Source organism: Ylistrum balloti, unplaced genomic scaffold (assembly GCF_031769215.1).
Source record: "Ylistrum balloti isolate Yb309-2 unplaced genomic scaffold, AGI_CSIRO_Ybal_v1 Utg369806, whole genome shotgun sequence".
Lineage (NCBI taxonomy): Eukaryota > Metazoa > Mollusca > Bivalvia > Pectinida > Pectinidae > Ylistrum > Ylistrum balloti.
The window spans coordinates 439,924-455,014 of NW_026781981.1; the positions used below are offsets into that span (position 1 = coordinate 439,924).

At 35.9% G+C, this 15,091-nt stretch overlaps 1 protein-coding gene across 10 annotated transcripts in view; it reads right to left on the reverse strand.

Annotated features, from left to right (window-relative positions):
- Window positions 1-15,091, reverse strand: part of LOC132544688 (disabled homolog 2-interacting protein-like) — a 134,482-nt gene that overhangs the window by 31,630 nt on the left and 87,761 nt on the right. For 6 of the 10 annotated variants that reach the window (XM_060208314.1, XM_060208312.1, XM_060208315.1 and 3 more), the window contains 2 exons: window positions 9,862-9,978; window positions 6,402-6,446 (listed from right to left, as the gene is read on the reverse strand). The exons of 2 other annotated variants lie outside the window; for them this stretch is intronic. In XM_060208314.1, coding sequence (XP_060064297.1) covers window positions 6,402-6,446; window positions 9,862-9,978 — 162 coding nt within the window. Of the gene's footprint in view, window positions 1-6,401; window positions 6,447-9,861; window positions 9,979-14,174; window positions 14,246-15,091 lie in introns of those variants that run through there. 2 more of the 10 variants (XM_060208320.1, XM_060208313.1) reach the window with 2 other exon arrangements.

Consider the following 15,091-nt stretch of genomic DNA (forward strand, 5'->3'; position numbering starts at 1 on the left):
TGAGGAAATTTTTAGCTATGTAACTCTCCCTTTTCTACATAATGATAATATGATCTGTCTCCTCTATAAACTTACAGTCCGGGTCATGTAGTTAATGTAAAGCTTTCAACTAGTACACCAACGTTAGTGACCAGGGACCGGGCGATACAGACCCAGATGTTTCCTGTCCTACTCGCTTGTCTCATCTAATATAAACAGTGGTTGATCAGTTAGTGCTTAAATCTCTCTGAACTTCCTCCACCTAACCTGAACCCTGATCTTCTTATCACATACAGAGAAATACAAAAATCATAGCCCCTGAAAGAAGACAGAAACAGCATCTCTTATGTTTAGAAAAAGAAAACTGGTTTTTCCAAACATTTTACCATATTCGTGGCGAATGGAACCTTGTCAGACCAATCCTGTCTGATTCATTATAACCTTATCCTAATGATGAAGTGATGTTAAAGTATAAAACAAAGAAGCAGTGGGATGGAAGCCTAGCTGCTGTATGTTATAGACCTATAAGTCAGTCTAAGGATGTGGACTGGCTAGGTTCCTGTCAGATTTCTCTTGTCTGTGAAGAATTACTTATCTTCCATCACTACGCTGTTGTTCTACAAATAGCAGACATGTTCAGGTTGTGTAATAGAATTTAGAATGAATCAACATGATAGTTTATATTATAGCCCTAGCTTCTTCATATACCTTGAAACCCTACAGAATTCATCATCAACTGATTTACTCTCATATCGCAGAATATAAAAGTTGTACATTATTGTGAGTAATGGAAGGTATCATGTGTATTACCTGAATCACTAAAAGATACAGAGAATTGTACCATACCTCCCTACAATAGAACCTAGGGCCTGTGACTAACCAGACTTAAGCAACGCACCCTCAGACTTGAGAAAACTCTCTCTACACTCAATTTTTAACATTTTTTTTCCACCAAAGATTTATCACCAATCAGAGGCCCAAGATAAGTTTTCCTTCTAACTTGATTCAATGCGGATGAGTAGGGATAGATATAAGTTAGCATTACCTCGAAAACAAGGCTGTCAGCAACTTTATACCCAACCTTTCTCCATGGTGAAAAATCTCAGCAAGCTAAAGGGAGATAACTAAATACAGATGCCTAATAAGGGAAGGGAAGTAACTGGTGTTGAAGACATATTAGGGATGGAGGTTAGTTCTCTCAAACATGTCTATCATTGAACTGAGTCTCCTGCATAATGAATGAAGTATAATAAAAAACATTACGTACTTATAATGTATTGATAAAAATCAATAGATATTCTCCTCTGTAGCAATTTACAAGAAGAAATCTGGATGTAAAGTAGTGATGGAGTACGTACCTTTTTCTCTTCAGGCGTTTAACTATACACTTAGGCATGATAGGTTGTATGTGGTGTATCTTCTACGATCAATATTGGATGAGGGTCATAATATATACCTATATATAAGTACTGAACAAACTGATGTCAGGTGTTACTGAGGACATTACCAGTCACATGACTAGCTGGACACGCTCCAGCGAACATAAATATACATGTATTACACATAGTTTGTTATTTTTCATAGGATGCGGTTGGGGATTTTACAGAGTTGGTTGACAGAACTATAACTGTACCTTCAGACTCCCCCTATGTACAGTGTCAGTCTACATTAGTGTGTTACCACAAGCCATACACTAATGAAATATATAGTACAGTCTTTCAAATGTAAATAAAATTTACATATCAATGGTTGAATCAACAATATGTGTCATACAGCGTGTGCCTAAGTGGCTCTTCCATTGTACTTATTATCTGTACCGTTATATGCTAAACAAGCGTCATATTTCTTTATCATAAATCGGTATTATATTTCGTCACATCGGAAGTAACTGACACTTACGGTACCACCTATATCTTGGTAACTCAAGGACGTCAGCACGATAAGCACCCAATGACCCCAAGTGCTTGAATAATCAGCAGGAAGCCCTCCGTGTATCAAAACAATAACCACAAATTCTGGCTAATATTTTCTTTTGACAAAGTTGTGTAAATTCTAATATAATGTATGAACTGAAAAAGATACTTGTGGAATATTCTTTTGTTAAGTAATAAGCACATTTTAAAAATTCAGAGAAGATTGTTTTTTTCTTACACTTTCATTTCAAAAAAAGAAAAAAAGAAGAAAATGAATTTGAGGGAAAATTTTTTATGCAAATGTATGAAAGTATTTTGTAACATATTTCCATATTTGGTAAAGACAAAGAGAAAATGAATTACTCAATCACCAAAAAGAAATATGTCATGATTAAATCCAATAGTACTGATCTCTCAACTGAACCCCTGATACACCTACATTATGATTAAGAATATCTGGGCAGGTATATTAGACAGGTATGTATGGACATGGATGAAGCAATCAGACTGCTGACTCCGTTAACGGACATTTTTAGTGAAGCATAACACACCTTATTTCATATCTCTGACACATCCGAAGCAGGGTCAAGAACTGGTAAAGAATTACAATTATTTTACAGGTGAAGATAAGAATTCTGAAATAAAGAGTTACATTAAAACAGAAATTAGGACTTGGTTTGGTGTGGAGAGAACAACGTTAAGATATGGCTTTCTAAAGGAGAGAATGACATTAGGACCTGGCCATATTAGGGAGAGAATGATATCAAGACCTGGCCATATTAGGGAGAGAATGATATCAGGTCATGACCTTTGTAAGGGAGAAAATGACATCAGGATCAGGTCTTGTTAGGGAGAAATTGACATTAAAATATGGTCTTCTAGCAGAGAAACTGACATCAGGACCTGACCTTGTAATAACATTCAGATATGGCATTGTAAAGGAGAGAATGACATCGGGACGTCACCTTATAAGGCAGAGAGCGACATTATGATATGGCCTTCTAGGGGAGAGACTGACATCAGGACCTGGCCTTGTAAAGAAGAAAACAAGTGTGATAAACATCACAGATCAGATATCACATGTTAGGTGTTCTTATCATTTCAGTCAACTCTGATCTCATTAATAACAGGTCTGAAGGGAGACATATATAGGGGTACCTGCGTGAATAACTTAGACTGGTAATTACAGGTAACAAGGGATACAGGACACATCACAGGTATACCAAATATTTCCACCTGTAATTTGAACCCTCCTCCAGCTTTTATTCCTGACCCGAGCCCTTGTCTGTCCCTTGGTGCTATACATCCCACTGTATTCAACTCGAGACAAGCTTCCGTTCTGTAGGCACCCACATCTACTTCTCCACATCAATTTTCACCTGACCGTAACAATCCTATTTACTGTACCTATCTAGTCATAATAGTGTTTCCAGAAAACCCACATCATATTTAGACATGTTATTTACACTACCTACCTGTCATGACAAGGCATTTATATTTATTTGTACACAAACAAAGACCAAACACACACCATGTCAAGTAGGTACATCTACTCTGAGACAGCCCACAACATTAACCTTCTTTGTACTGTTACATAGAGCAGGCAGCGTGTCATACCTTCCTCACTTCTATCACACTATTAATCAAATACCACACTGTCAGGTGTAAATTTGATCCATTAACCTTCTGTACAGTAACAAAAAATTCATTTCATTTGTTGCACCTGCCTGTTTAAATATATACACATTAGACATGTAGTAAGTGCAGTGCCATCTAGCCTATCTACATGTCCACTACCTATAAAACTACTGTTGCCAATAAAGTCAGTCCTATCTGACCTTGATTGCCTATAAAAGGTCCTACCCTACCGATGTGTCCCCCTCGCCAGAGAATCGACGTACGACGATTGGACTCTGCCCGGCGACGGGCAGAGTTAGGGAGACGAAAAACTTTCATCATCATCATCGATGTGTCCCCCATGATATCTGGTATAGTGTTGATTATATGTTGAACCATCAATTGATATGTGAGAAATTTGTAACATTTTATCATCCCACAAACACTCTCAATAAACAATGTTATAACCACAGACACTAACCCTCTGTAGTAAGTACCACATATATACATGTATGTTTGATCAAGTATAACACTAATTAGGTTTGAAAAAGAAAATGACTTCTCACCTGCTCAGGAAAATTTCTCCCTAATCCACAGACACATATAAACTGTAATGTGTTATACAGTCAACTCCATGGTGTGTTTCATTTTCAGTAGAATTTACAGTTTGTATTACACACAGCGTCCTAACTACAGCCTCCAATAGACAGGAATGAATGCAGCCTACAGTAGCTTATTCCACAGCTCATGTATGTAAAGTACAGTATCGTAATCTCTACAACTTATATCTCACAGAGGAATACTTTTCAGAATATTCTTATTAAACTTTATCATTTAAACTGTGATAAGTGGAAAACCCCTACTACAGTCAATGACTCACACTTATTTCTTACATCTGAATTACTTACAGAAACAAGAAAACACTTATGATAACAACAAGATACTATAAGATTATGCAATCGTTTAATTCCCATCATTTTTACACTGGTACTTCATATCATTTTAAGATTGCACCTACTCCATTCCCGTCATACTCTAAATCGGCAGTCATATTATTTTAGTTCCCGTCACGCTCTAAATTGGCAGTACACATCATTTTAGTTCCCATCATGCTCTAAATCGGCAGTACACATTATTTTAGTTCCCATCATACTCTAAATCGGCAGTACACATCATTTTAGTTCCCATCATGCTCTAAATCGGCAGTACACATCATTTTAGTTCCCATCATGCTCTAAATCGGCAGTACACATCATTTTAGTTCCCATCATACTCTAAATCGGCAGTACACATCATTTTAGTTCCCATCATGCTCTAAATCGGCAGTACACATCATTTTAGTTCCCATCATGCTCTAAATCGGCAGTACACATCATTTTAGTTCCCATCATGCTCTAAATCGGCAGTACACATCATTTTAGTTCCCATCATACTCTTTGGTAATCATACATGTTATCTTACTTCAGCATATGGAACATGTAACTTACTTATATTATTCAAAATATTCAATTAAACATTGTTTCTTGGATCAATGAAATGTGCCTAATATGGTTACTTACATATGTCCTGTTCCTGGCAGAAGGTATCACACTGTTAGCTTTCAGACAAATTATTCAATAAATTGCAAAAACATGCCAAGAATATAACATTATTGACTAATAATGAAATGAAAACTAATAAAGAGAATTTAAAAAATGAAAACAAAAACTAGCTGCAAATAATATGTGTAATTCTCATGCATCAGAATGGTAACCATAGAGACATGCAACAGTGATGATGTAACTAGCGGGCATAAGGCAATACACAAGTCTCAAGGCAGTGGGAGAGAAGCTATGGAAATGATAAAAATTTTATGAATTTCATTGACAGAAGTGTGGAGAAGAACAGATTTACAAAGGGCACCCTAACTCTAGCAAGTTCTCATATAGTTTTATAGCACTGAATGCCTACGAGACAATCACATGTCAGTGTTAACACTTCTCACAAGCATCCTCATCAGACACTACACACGGGCAAATTAAAGTGTACAGGCATGATGTCATAACATCTCTAGATGGTTCCCAGCTTTAAATGTGTATAGTTCTCTAACATTGTACTTTTCAACCCTCGTCTAAATTAATATTCACTAACTGTGCCATTCTTAAGTATAAACTGTTGGTATAGCTGTGCCAGGACAACACTGAAACAGTGTAGGCAGGAAACTGTATATTATAGATAACACATTTCAATACACCATATTATAAAATTTTACTTTTCTGATTTTGAAATCTACATAGGCTGAGCTGTACAGTATAATATTAAGTTGATAATGGGTGGAGATATAATACAATTACAAAATAAGTGGATACACTTACACAATACAAGCACATGCATTTCATGTTTGTTTCACTACTGCGACCACAACAACATCACAACACGGATATCAGTCACATTGGGTGGGGAGCTAGCCAGTCATTGGATTGAAGGATTGTCAGATATGTTGACAAGACTTGTACAATATCGGGGAAATATTGGGAAAGGGAAAGGGAAACTGAAATTTCTTTTCAAGGGAGAAACATAGAAATACACAGTGATGTAAATAATTGATAAACTTCCTCAATACCACTGCTAATTATATATATCTGGTATCTAACATTTAGCATTATAACAGATGTTATTGGCAAAACAGAATATTTAAAGCAGAAATTGTGAATTGATCCAGGCTTATGTAATAAAATGGAGGGTTGGGAGATTTACATAATGATGAGGATCTTTTCTGAAAAAGTGCAATGCGTGCATGTACAGTGACGCAGACAAGAACATGAAGAGGCAACAGTAAACAGGAGAAGGATGACGTAAGCTCTAACCATTACAGGACAGTAAGATTTCTAGGAAAATTGGAGAATTGCGTACCAGGTGTGGATGTTGTCTTCATTAAGAACTGCACAGTCACAAGGGCTACAGGGCAAAAAACAGGTTAATGTGGTGACATGATGATATGATAGGACAATGATATCTTCATCCCAACACTGAGTGTCATGTGATTAGGCCTAATTAAACATTCTGATAATTCTATCTGGAGTGAATAATAAATTCGTCTGTGTGATTATACGAATAAGGAAATATAAAAAATTCAAAACAAAAATAAAACTGGGATTATAGTTGAATGATATATTTCAAACCTGTAGACACAAATGTTGAATAATGAAAACAATTCTGAAGATTAAAGATTCAATTTTTAATAAACAAGGGGAATAACTCTAAAATGAATTGGGTATCTGAGTTCCTGACATTACATCTGGAAAAGGTTAGTGAATCAGTCCAGAAGTCAAAAATAAACATCTGTAGACCATTATTGTTGGGAGATCTTCTTTAAGGAAGCTATATACACAAAGTTCTTGGATCAACCTTATTGTAACATCAAATACTCCTATACAGGCTGAGAACCTAATGATGGCCTCCCCTTACAAAACACAATATCAGTCACAAGCGAATAAACCATGAATGAAGGAATGGTGAAATCAAACAATCGTACTGTTTGAAAAAAATTGTTTGATGCCAAGAAATCTTGAAGTAATTTCTAAAATCTGTTGGAAGTAATGCAGCCCAGGTCAGCCTGGACTGGTTTAAAGGAGGCAGATTCAGAACTGGCTTAAACTGCCACAGATGATAACTATTAGCCAACAATTGGTTTATTTGAGGATAGGTCTAAGTGGCTTGTGGCATTCTTATGATGATAACATGTTACATATTTAGCTTTACATGAAAGGGAAAATGAGTTACCATTATGTAATGTTAGACAGTTATAATTGTTCTGTATCAGGGGGGTGTGCTCTGGTGAATTGTGGGTAGTGGGCTCAACAAACACACTACACCTGTAACATGTATCAGACAAGAAATACACTAAAATACACTAACATATTTCTGTTTTCATTCATGCATAACTCCATATGTAATCAATTGAAATACAGTGTACATGTGGTACAGTATACTGTTCAGGAAATATTTCATATTTATGGTAAGAAGAATGACAGTACAAAAATAGGTTTCAAATCAGAATTATTTGATCGAGGATAGTGAGGTTCACAAATTGTGACCTTCAGTATTTCAGTAATGTCATGACCAAACATAAACATACTATATAAGAATGGGTATGTTTGCATACAGATTTGTGTATACTTTACATATAGAATTCAGGATCAAAGTTATTGGTTTAAGGATCAAACACATCCACTTCTTTATTCCTCCAATACTGAAGAGTTTTATAAGTAGAATGATAGAAATTTAAGGTGCAACCTAGAGAGTTGTAGATTTAAAACATTCATGACTATACATTAGATTTTTTGTAAAAATAGGGAACTGAGATTTATAGATTTTAACATAAAGACAAGTCAAGAGGAAATAGAGAGAGTAAAACAGGATCATTCAAATCTATATTGTACGTCTTGTATATGTTCTACAAAAGCAGTTTTATAATAAAAGTATAAAAGACAACTGTGGCTTCAGTCACTAGATAATACATACCAGGTAAAGATATGTAATATCTGTAGTTAATGGAGCTTGAGTACAAGACACCTGATGCTAAATTCATAGATTCTTTGATTAGGGACAAAATCCATCTTGTTCAATATAACTTTTTCTTGGTCTATGATACTATTGATAACTCATTCTTTATTTGAAAAATCTCTTTTATTTAGACTATTAAGTGTTCTGTCTGTAGAAGGCATAGTTTAGCAAGGGGAGGTAATTCTGCCTAACTGCCAAGGAAGTGCCTATCAAATTCTATTTACTCCTCCTTGACATGTTTATAATCATTACAGCACACAGAAGGTATTAATGACCTCTTCCAGACCCAGGAAATGTCAGAAGGTCTGACTTTGGTGTTAGGGACCAGAAAGGAAGACCAGGGAGCGTGAGAAACTCCAGAGACCCCAGTAATCTTTATTTCATCATGTCCTTTCCAAAAATATAACCCTACACAGGTGGACCTTTTCAAAAGTGAAAGAAAATGAATCTCTCTTTGAGTGACCTTGACCCGAGACCTATTGATTCTCTATTACATGGAAGCAACATTTCCATAGTAAATGATTTTGGTGATCCAAGGTAACAAGGAGCTATTAGGAGACTAATGATAAGGTCACATGTTAATAGTGATTTACACCAAATATGGTAACCATTCTCTCAGACAAACTACATCCTGTCCACGTTGATAGCCTCAGAGTCTGGTTTATACTCTCTGATCAATCATGATCTACATGTTTTCTAAAGCTTTACCCTAGCAAACACCACAATAAAAAGGCTTTCTCTCTTTCAATCTTGATCCTTAAACCTTGCAATTTGGTGTGGAGATGTGCTTTAGATATTCCAACCAGGCTTAGAGCCCCGCTGTAGCGTTCAGGTCAGAACTAACTTTCCATTTATAAGCCATATATTACAGATTGACAGTGAAGTTCACGATGATCTTACGGATAAGTCTATAATGATGATTGGTGGAATAGACATTAACTGTCATTAGTGCAGGAGTACCCTGGTGATATTAGTCCACAGGTCCAACATAGGGATACACATTCAAATGAAAGGATTTCAAAGTTTATAATCACTTTTTCCCGATTTTATTTCAAGAGATTCAGAATTTTTTTTCCTACTGAAATTACTTACCTTTCCTACTGGGTAAATAAACCTAGCAAAGCCAAGTCAATGGGAGAGAGTTTGTGGAGCAAGCCAACGTTTTGGAAGGACTGAGTGTTAACAGAAGGTATAGAGTGGAGAATTCAGGTTTTGTATCATCCCCAAAAAAAAAACCAAACAAATTGGTTTCCAAGAAAAACCATAATCACTGGTGATGGGGGTGAAAGGATCGCTGGATTATGGAACCCGATGTGTAGATATCATTTGTATAACCTGGTATTAGAAGCACTCTGCACTTTTAATTTGCCTTTTACATAGAAAATATTAGCGCTCAAAACAAGAAAGCTACATTCATCATACTGAGCTACATTGTGTGCTTTCCCTTAGCTTCATGATTTGAATAATCATTTTTACTTAATGTGTACAGACAAGTACAAGTCAATTGTTACTTAATAAGTTTGAGCCACAATTTGATACAAGAAATATTTTGTAAGTGAGAAAATAGATATACAGAGTCGATATAAAACAGACTGTGCATATTAGATTTCAAGATGCAACTTTAACATGTGATTAAAGGAGATGATCAGATGACAAGAGTAGACATGCAGAGGTTGTCACACACCAAACAGATGTCCAAACATTATCATGAAAAAAGGTGAAAAGACAAAAATTATGTTCAAATTGCAAACCAAAAGAAAAGAAGCAAGCAAATCAGGTGCAACAAAAATCCAGGGGAGCTACTCACAAGCTATGATGGTTTTGCGGCGGAGGTGTTTCAAATGGAGGTTGTTGGCGATTACGCTTTCTGGTAAGACGTCCCAAGCTCATTGTCCTTTTCAAGGAACCCACAATTGAACCGTTGCTAAATTGAGATAAAAACACAACAAAAATGAAGGAAAATACTAAAAATAAGCAGCAAAAATATAAATAAAAAAACCATTCAGCCCACAGGTAAGCACATACTTAAAAGGTTGGTTACCATGACAACAAAGATGATGTTACCATGACAACAAAGATGATGTAAGTTGATGAAGGCTAAAAAAACATCTAAGCAAAATCCTCAAGCAATCTTAGAACTAAAGTGTCTGTAAGGTTCCTGTTGACTGCTGTATACCTGTAAATAAATTTGTTATAAATCCATTTTTTTGTGTCAGACATGCAATACTGACAGTGAACCTATGGTGACACATTTCTCTATAACTACTATGTTAAGCCAGTATCATACCCTGGTGTTGTTTGATAGTAAGTACCTACGAAGACATGATAGTGGAGCAGTAGACACAGTATCTAGTGTGAAGCTGTCATGTTGTCAGGCAAATCTGTAATACCCCAGCCCTATAATGTACCTCAACAGGATAACAACACCACATCCCATATCCTGTCCTTACCAGGCAAGTAATGCCCAAACAATGTAGAGACCTAAATGTGTCAAATTCTCCATTTTCTTTACGATATAAGCTGTTAAGTAATTTCAACAAATACTACCATAGTTACAGGATCTCTGCTGTTATCTTTAATAGACAAACTGTTAAATATTTAAACAGGTGACCTTTATTCATGGTCATAAGCTTTACCATTCTCCAATGTTTTTTTGGTCAAATGTGGTACCTTATGTAATGATTGACATGTACCCAATATCATTTCAAAACCAGATGCACATATCTAGTCAAGGAGCCTGACCTATATATAAAAAATCCATCACTTTGACCTATATCAAAAGTCAATGACAATGACCTGTAATATAACTGTATCGCTGGAAATTGAGGGGATTTTTTTGGGGTAGGGGGTTGGGGGGGGGGGGGGGCATATTCCAACTGTTTTATCAAACTTAGACATAGTGATAGATTTTTTAGTAGTTTTCTAAGAAGTCTTGAAATGGTGATGTTGTGTATCAGTACATACATGGCTGTTACAAGTATCTGTACCAGACACAAAGAGACCAGGAACGTGAACCACAGTGTGAGAAACACTTGTTACACATTGCTGGTGCATGTGTAAAATAAGCCGACCAGCAAATATGCTTTTCAACAGAAAGAATGTACAAGTGTCCTTTAAGTGTCTCTGACCTTAAAAGTTCACCCTAATATCATTTTACATTCAAATCTACAACTAGGAAATCTAATACCAGCAATGCAATATTTTTTCTTCATTTATTTAAAAAACTGACCACATTTATCCACATCAATGTCATCCTTTTGAAGGTCAAACAAGAGGGACTTAAATTTCAGTCTCTAATGATTCCCAGGATGAATGTTGAACTTCTGATGACCCTGAAAGGGCCCTAGCCACACCAGGGTAAAGGCCACTAATATAACTAACTCCCCCCCAAAATATCAGTATCAAATGGAAGCTTGGCTGAGGGGGAGGTGGTGGCCCTGCAGGCTGTATAAGACAGGGATGCATGGGGATGAAGAGTTTGAGAAGAGAGAGATGTCCAGGAATGAGGAATGCAGATAGAAGAATATAGAGGGAAATAATGTTGGCAAAACAAAGTTATAGACAGAAATAATGTATAGAATTCCTGATAAAGTCACCCATCACCAGACTGCCATAGCTACAGCTTATCAACGAAGTCTCGTGAACCACATCAAAACATCACCAATCCTGCTGTTATTTAAACATAGTCATGCTCCCACTAATTTAAAATCCACTTCAAACTTCCATCACAAAGTGAAATGGAATGACATTTTCAGGTTTTTTTCCTCCATGGTTTCAATAAGATTTATCCTGTAGTTGATGCCATACTCCATCTTCTTCCCATTTTTTTGACTTCAGGTTGTGGAATATTTCAATTATGTCAAAACTCTTGTTTGTTTTTCACAAACAACATGTGTAACTGCCTATTACATTCCTGCTGGAATTCAGTCATTATTGATATCACTCTATCAGCACCTTTTCAGGGACACTCATGGGAAATCACCACATGAAAGAATAAGGCTTTATATCATACATACATACTTATATCAAACTGGGATAAAATTATGATAGGTAATTCATACTTATATCAAACCGGGGTAAAATTATGATAGGTAATTCAAATCTGGAACCTTCAGATAAACAACATCTCTTTATATAATACATTATATTAATTTGTTCTGATAGGACACGAGTCTAAAATTGTCCACCTTTATTTATTGTGTTACAGTGTTAAAAAAATATGTATCCACTAATATTTCCTAATTATAGATAAGTGCATATGGCTATACATGATACAGAAAGAAAATAGTAATAAACTGGAATAGGATTTATTGTCAAACTGACCGGATGAGGACGTTGGTACTGTATATAAAATACAATAATGGGGTGGCTGTTGTTGGTATTGTTTATAAAACACAATAATGGGGTGGCTGTGACTGTTTCCGAAGTCCATACTATATATAGGATACAATCAATCTAAGAACTGGTGGTTGCCAATTTAGCGGTTATGGAAATATGAATCTGTCATTTTCAATATGATGATAAATTAATCACAAGATTATACACTGATATTTATGTATCAGAAATAAGTTAAATGTAAAATAAAAAATCTTTGCTCATCCTCTAATTATAAACACTACCTGACCATTACAAGATTCCAAGAAATGTTTCACTCATTTTTCTACACATCTCCACACCTAAATTATATTTACCTTAATTTTCTGGGTATATACTCACAAATCATACCTATTACTATATATAGACAGTGACCCCAATCATTTCTTTATTTTCGGTATGTGTTTTAATCACTAAACACATCTGAAACTACAGCATTCTTTATCTATATTTACACACAGAGATGTTAAACTGACAACCTACCTGTTTGTAAACAACAATACTATTGACCACTCTTAACAAACTGCATCAAGTTGATCTGTCCAGTCTCTATTCCAACTATAATCCATGGAACCATTTTCTCTGAGGAAATCACAATGTAAAACACGACCTAGAGTTACTGCGAGGTAAAACACTCGTGGAGTTAAGCCACAGTGAAACACTGAAGTAAGCTGTGACACGGTGCTGCTGTGTGTAAACACCAGAGGATCAGAGGTGGCCAGCTACTATCGGCTAGTCTCTAACATCAAACAGCCTGACAGGCATACCTGTCCGTCCTGACAGGTGAGCCACAGGTAAATAAAGAACAACAATGAGGACCTCATATATAACACAAACTTAAAACAAATGGAAGACTGCAATGATTTGTCATTATCAGGTAACACTTGGTTTCCTTCACCTGGCCCAGCACAGGTATGTATATATATATCTATGTTTAGATCTATATACACCCCAGATCAATACATGCCTGTCTACAGTTAGAAGTATCTCATCACCTGCCTATCACACACTACAAATCATATTCAAATCTTTATTATCATCACACACTACAAATCAAATATGATATTTTTGAATTTAATTGCTACTATCATAGACAGCAATCTCTTTATCATATCTGAAATCTTTTAATTTGGTAATTATCACATCTGATGATGTAAGATTCATAATCTTCCTTAGAAAGATATTTTTTATTAGTATTTCAGAGTAATTTAAGTGTAAACCTGAAATGGAACTGAGGACACAACAAATCCATGCTGCCAGTTAATTGGAGGGTGTGGTTCCCCAGAAACGTCTGGATCTATTCCAGCTGCCCTTTTTTATGTTAGTAAAAATTGTTGGTCCTCCTTGGCCCCAGGTCAAGCCCTCTTTCTCTTTGTAATCTACACCCTATGATTAATACTACAGACCCTATCTATGTAGGTCAGTCTCTGTTCTCCAGGGACATTGTTTCATGTTTGGCTGGAGCCACCCTCTGTGATCAACAGTGCAACATTTTCAACTTCAAAATATTTGAAGAGTTTTTTTTTCTTTCGCCATTCAAAGTCTAAATTCCAAAAGATCATTGACAAAGGAAAGCTGAAAGTAAAGATGACATCACAAGTGCTTTAAGTACTAAGTATACTTTTCTTTAAACATTGACAATCAGAGTGCATCTTATAGATATCTGATTTATTTGCACTCCATCACTCCTCTTGAGTGTACAACTGTAGAAGTTTGTTTATATTTCTAGTGAAAACATTTCCTGACCTGTACTGCCTGCCAGTTCACTATCAGAATGATGCCCCTCCACCTCTCCCAATGCTTGTACCTCCTCTAGCTTGGTTATCACAGACAAGACTGTAGACGTGGCCAGAATACCAAACTTTTATCAGGCCAATGTACCCAGTAACAGGTTGTTGTCTGGGTGTGATACACATCCCTATACAAGATCAGCATGCCATGCTCAACTAATTACAACAGGGAGAAACAGTGATAATCTTCAACAACACAGCTCCACATTAGCTGTTTACATAGCCCGCTACAAGCCTGAACCAAACTTGACCTTTAGAAAACAAACCAATGACCATACAGGGGAGGGGTTTATAGTAAAATTATAGGTCTAAAATTGACTGACATTGTCACTTTATCTGACAATTTCATTATTTAAGTAATTGTGTACCATCATACTACCAATTTTGAATATCCTGAATACAGGTGATCAGAAATACGAGTCCATCATATCATCGGTACATATATACCTGTATATATTGATACCTTCTTTTATGGATTTTTGGGAGAAAGACCTAGAATTAAGTTGGCGAAACCTAGCTGGTGCTATGAAGTCTAGATAAAACAGAAAATATAGGTCACAGTGACCTGTCTTTGAAATATTGGTAGTGTAGCCCTTAAGATATGTCAGAAGTTTGATGCCTTGACCAACGTTGAGCTTTATATTAATAGTCCACCTTTTATGTAATGAGATAAGCTTCTCAACAACAACATTTGACCAGTATATGTCATTCAATAAGTTTATAAAACATTAAAAAATAAACATGTTTAACATAGTTTCCAATCTCTCTTTATTACCAGGAGAAACTTTTTTTTTAACAACCTTCCACACAGTTATAAATCAAAGGAGTAATTAAGTTGTAACGGATGAGCTTCACCTCTCTGTCTACCTATGA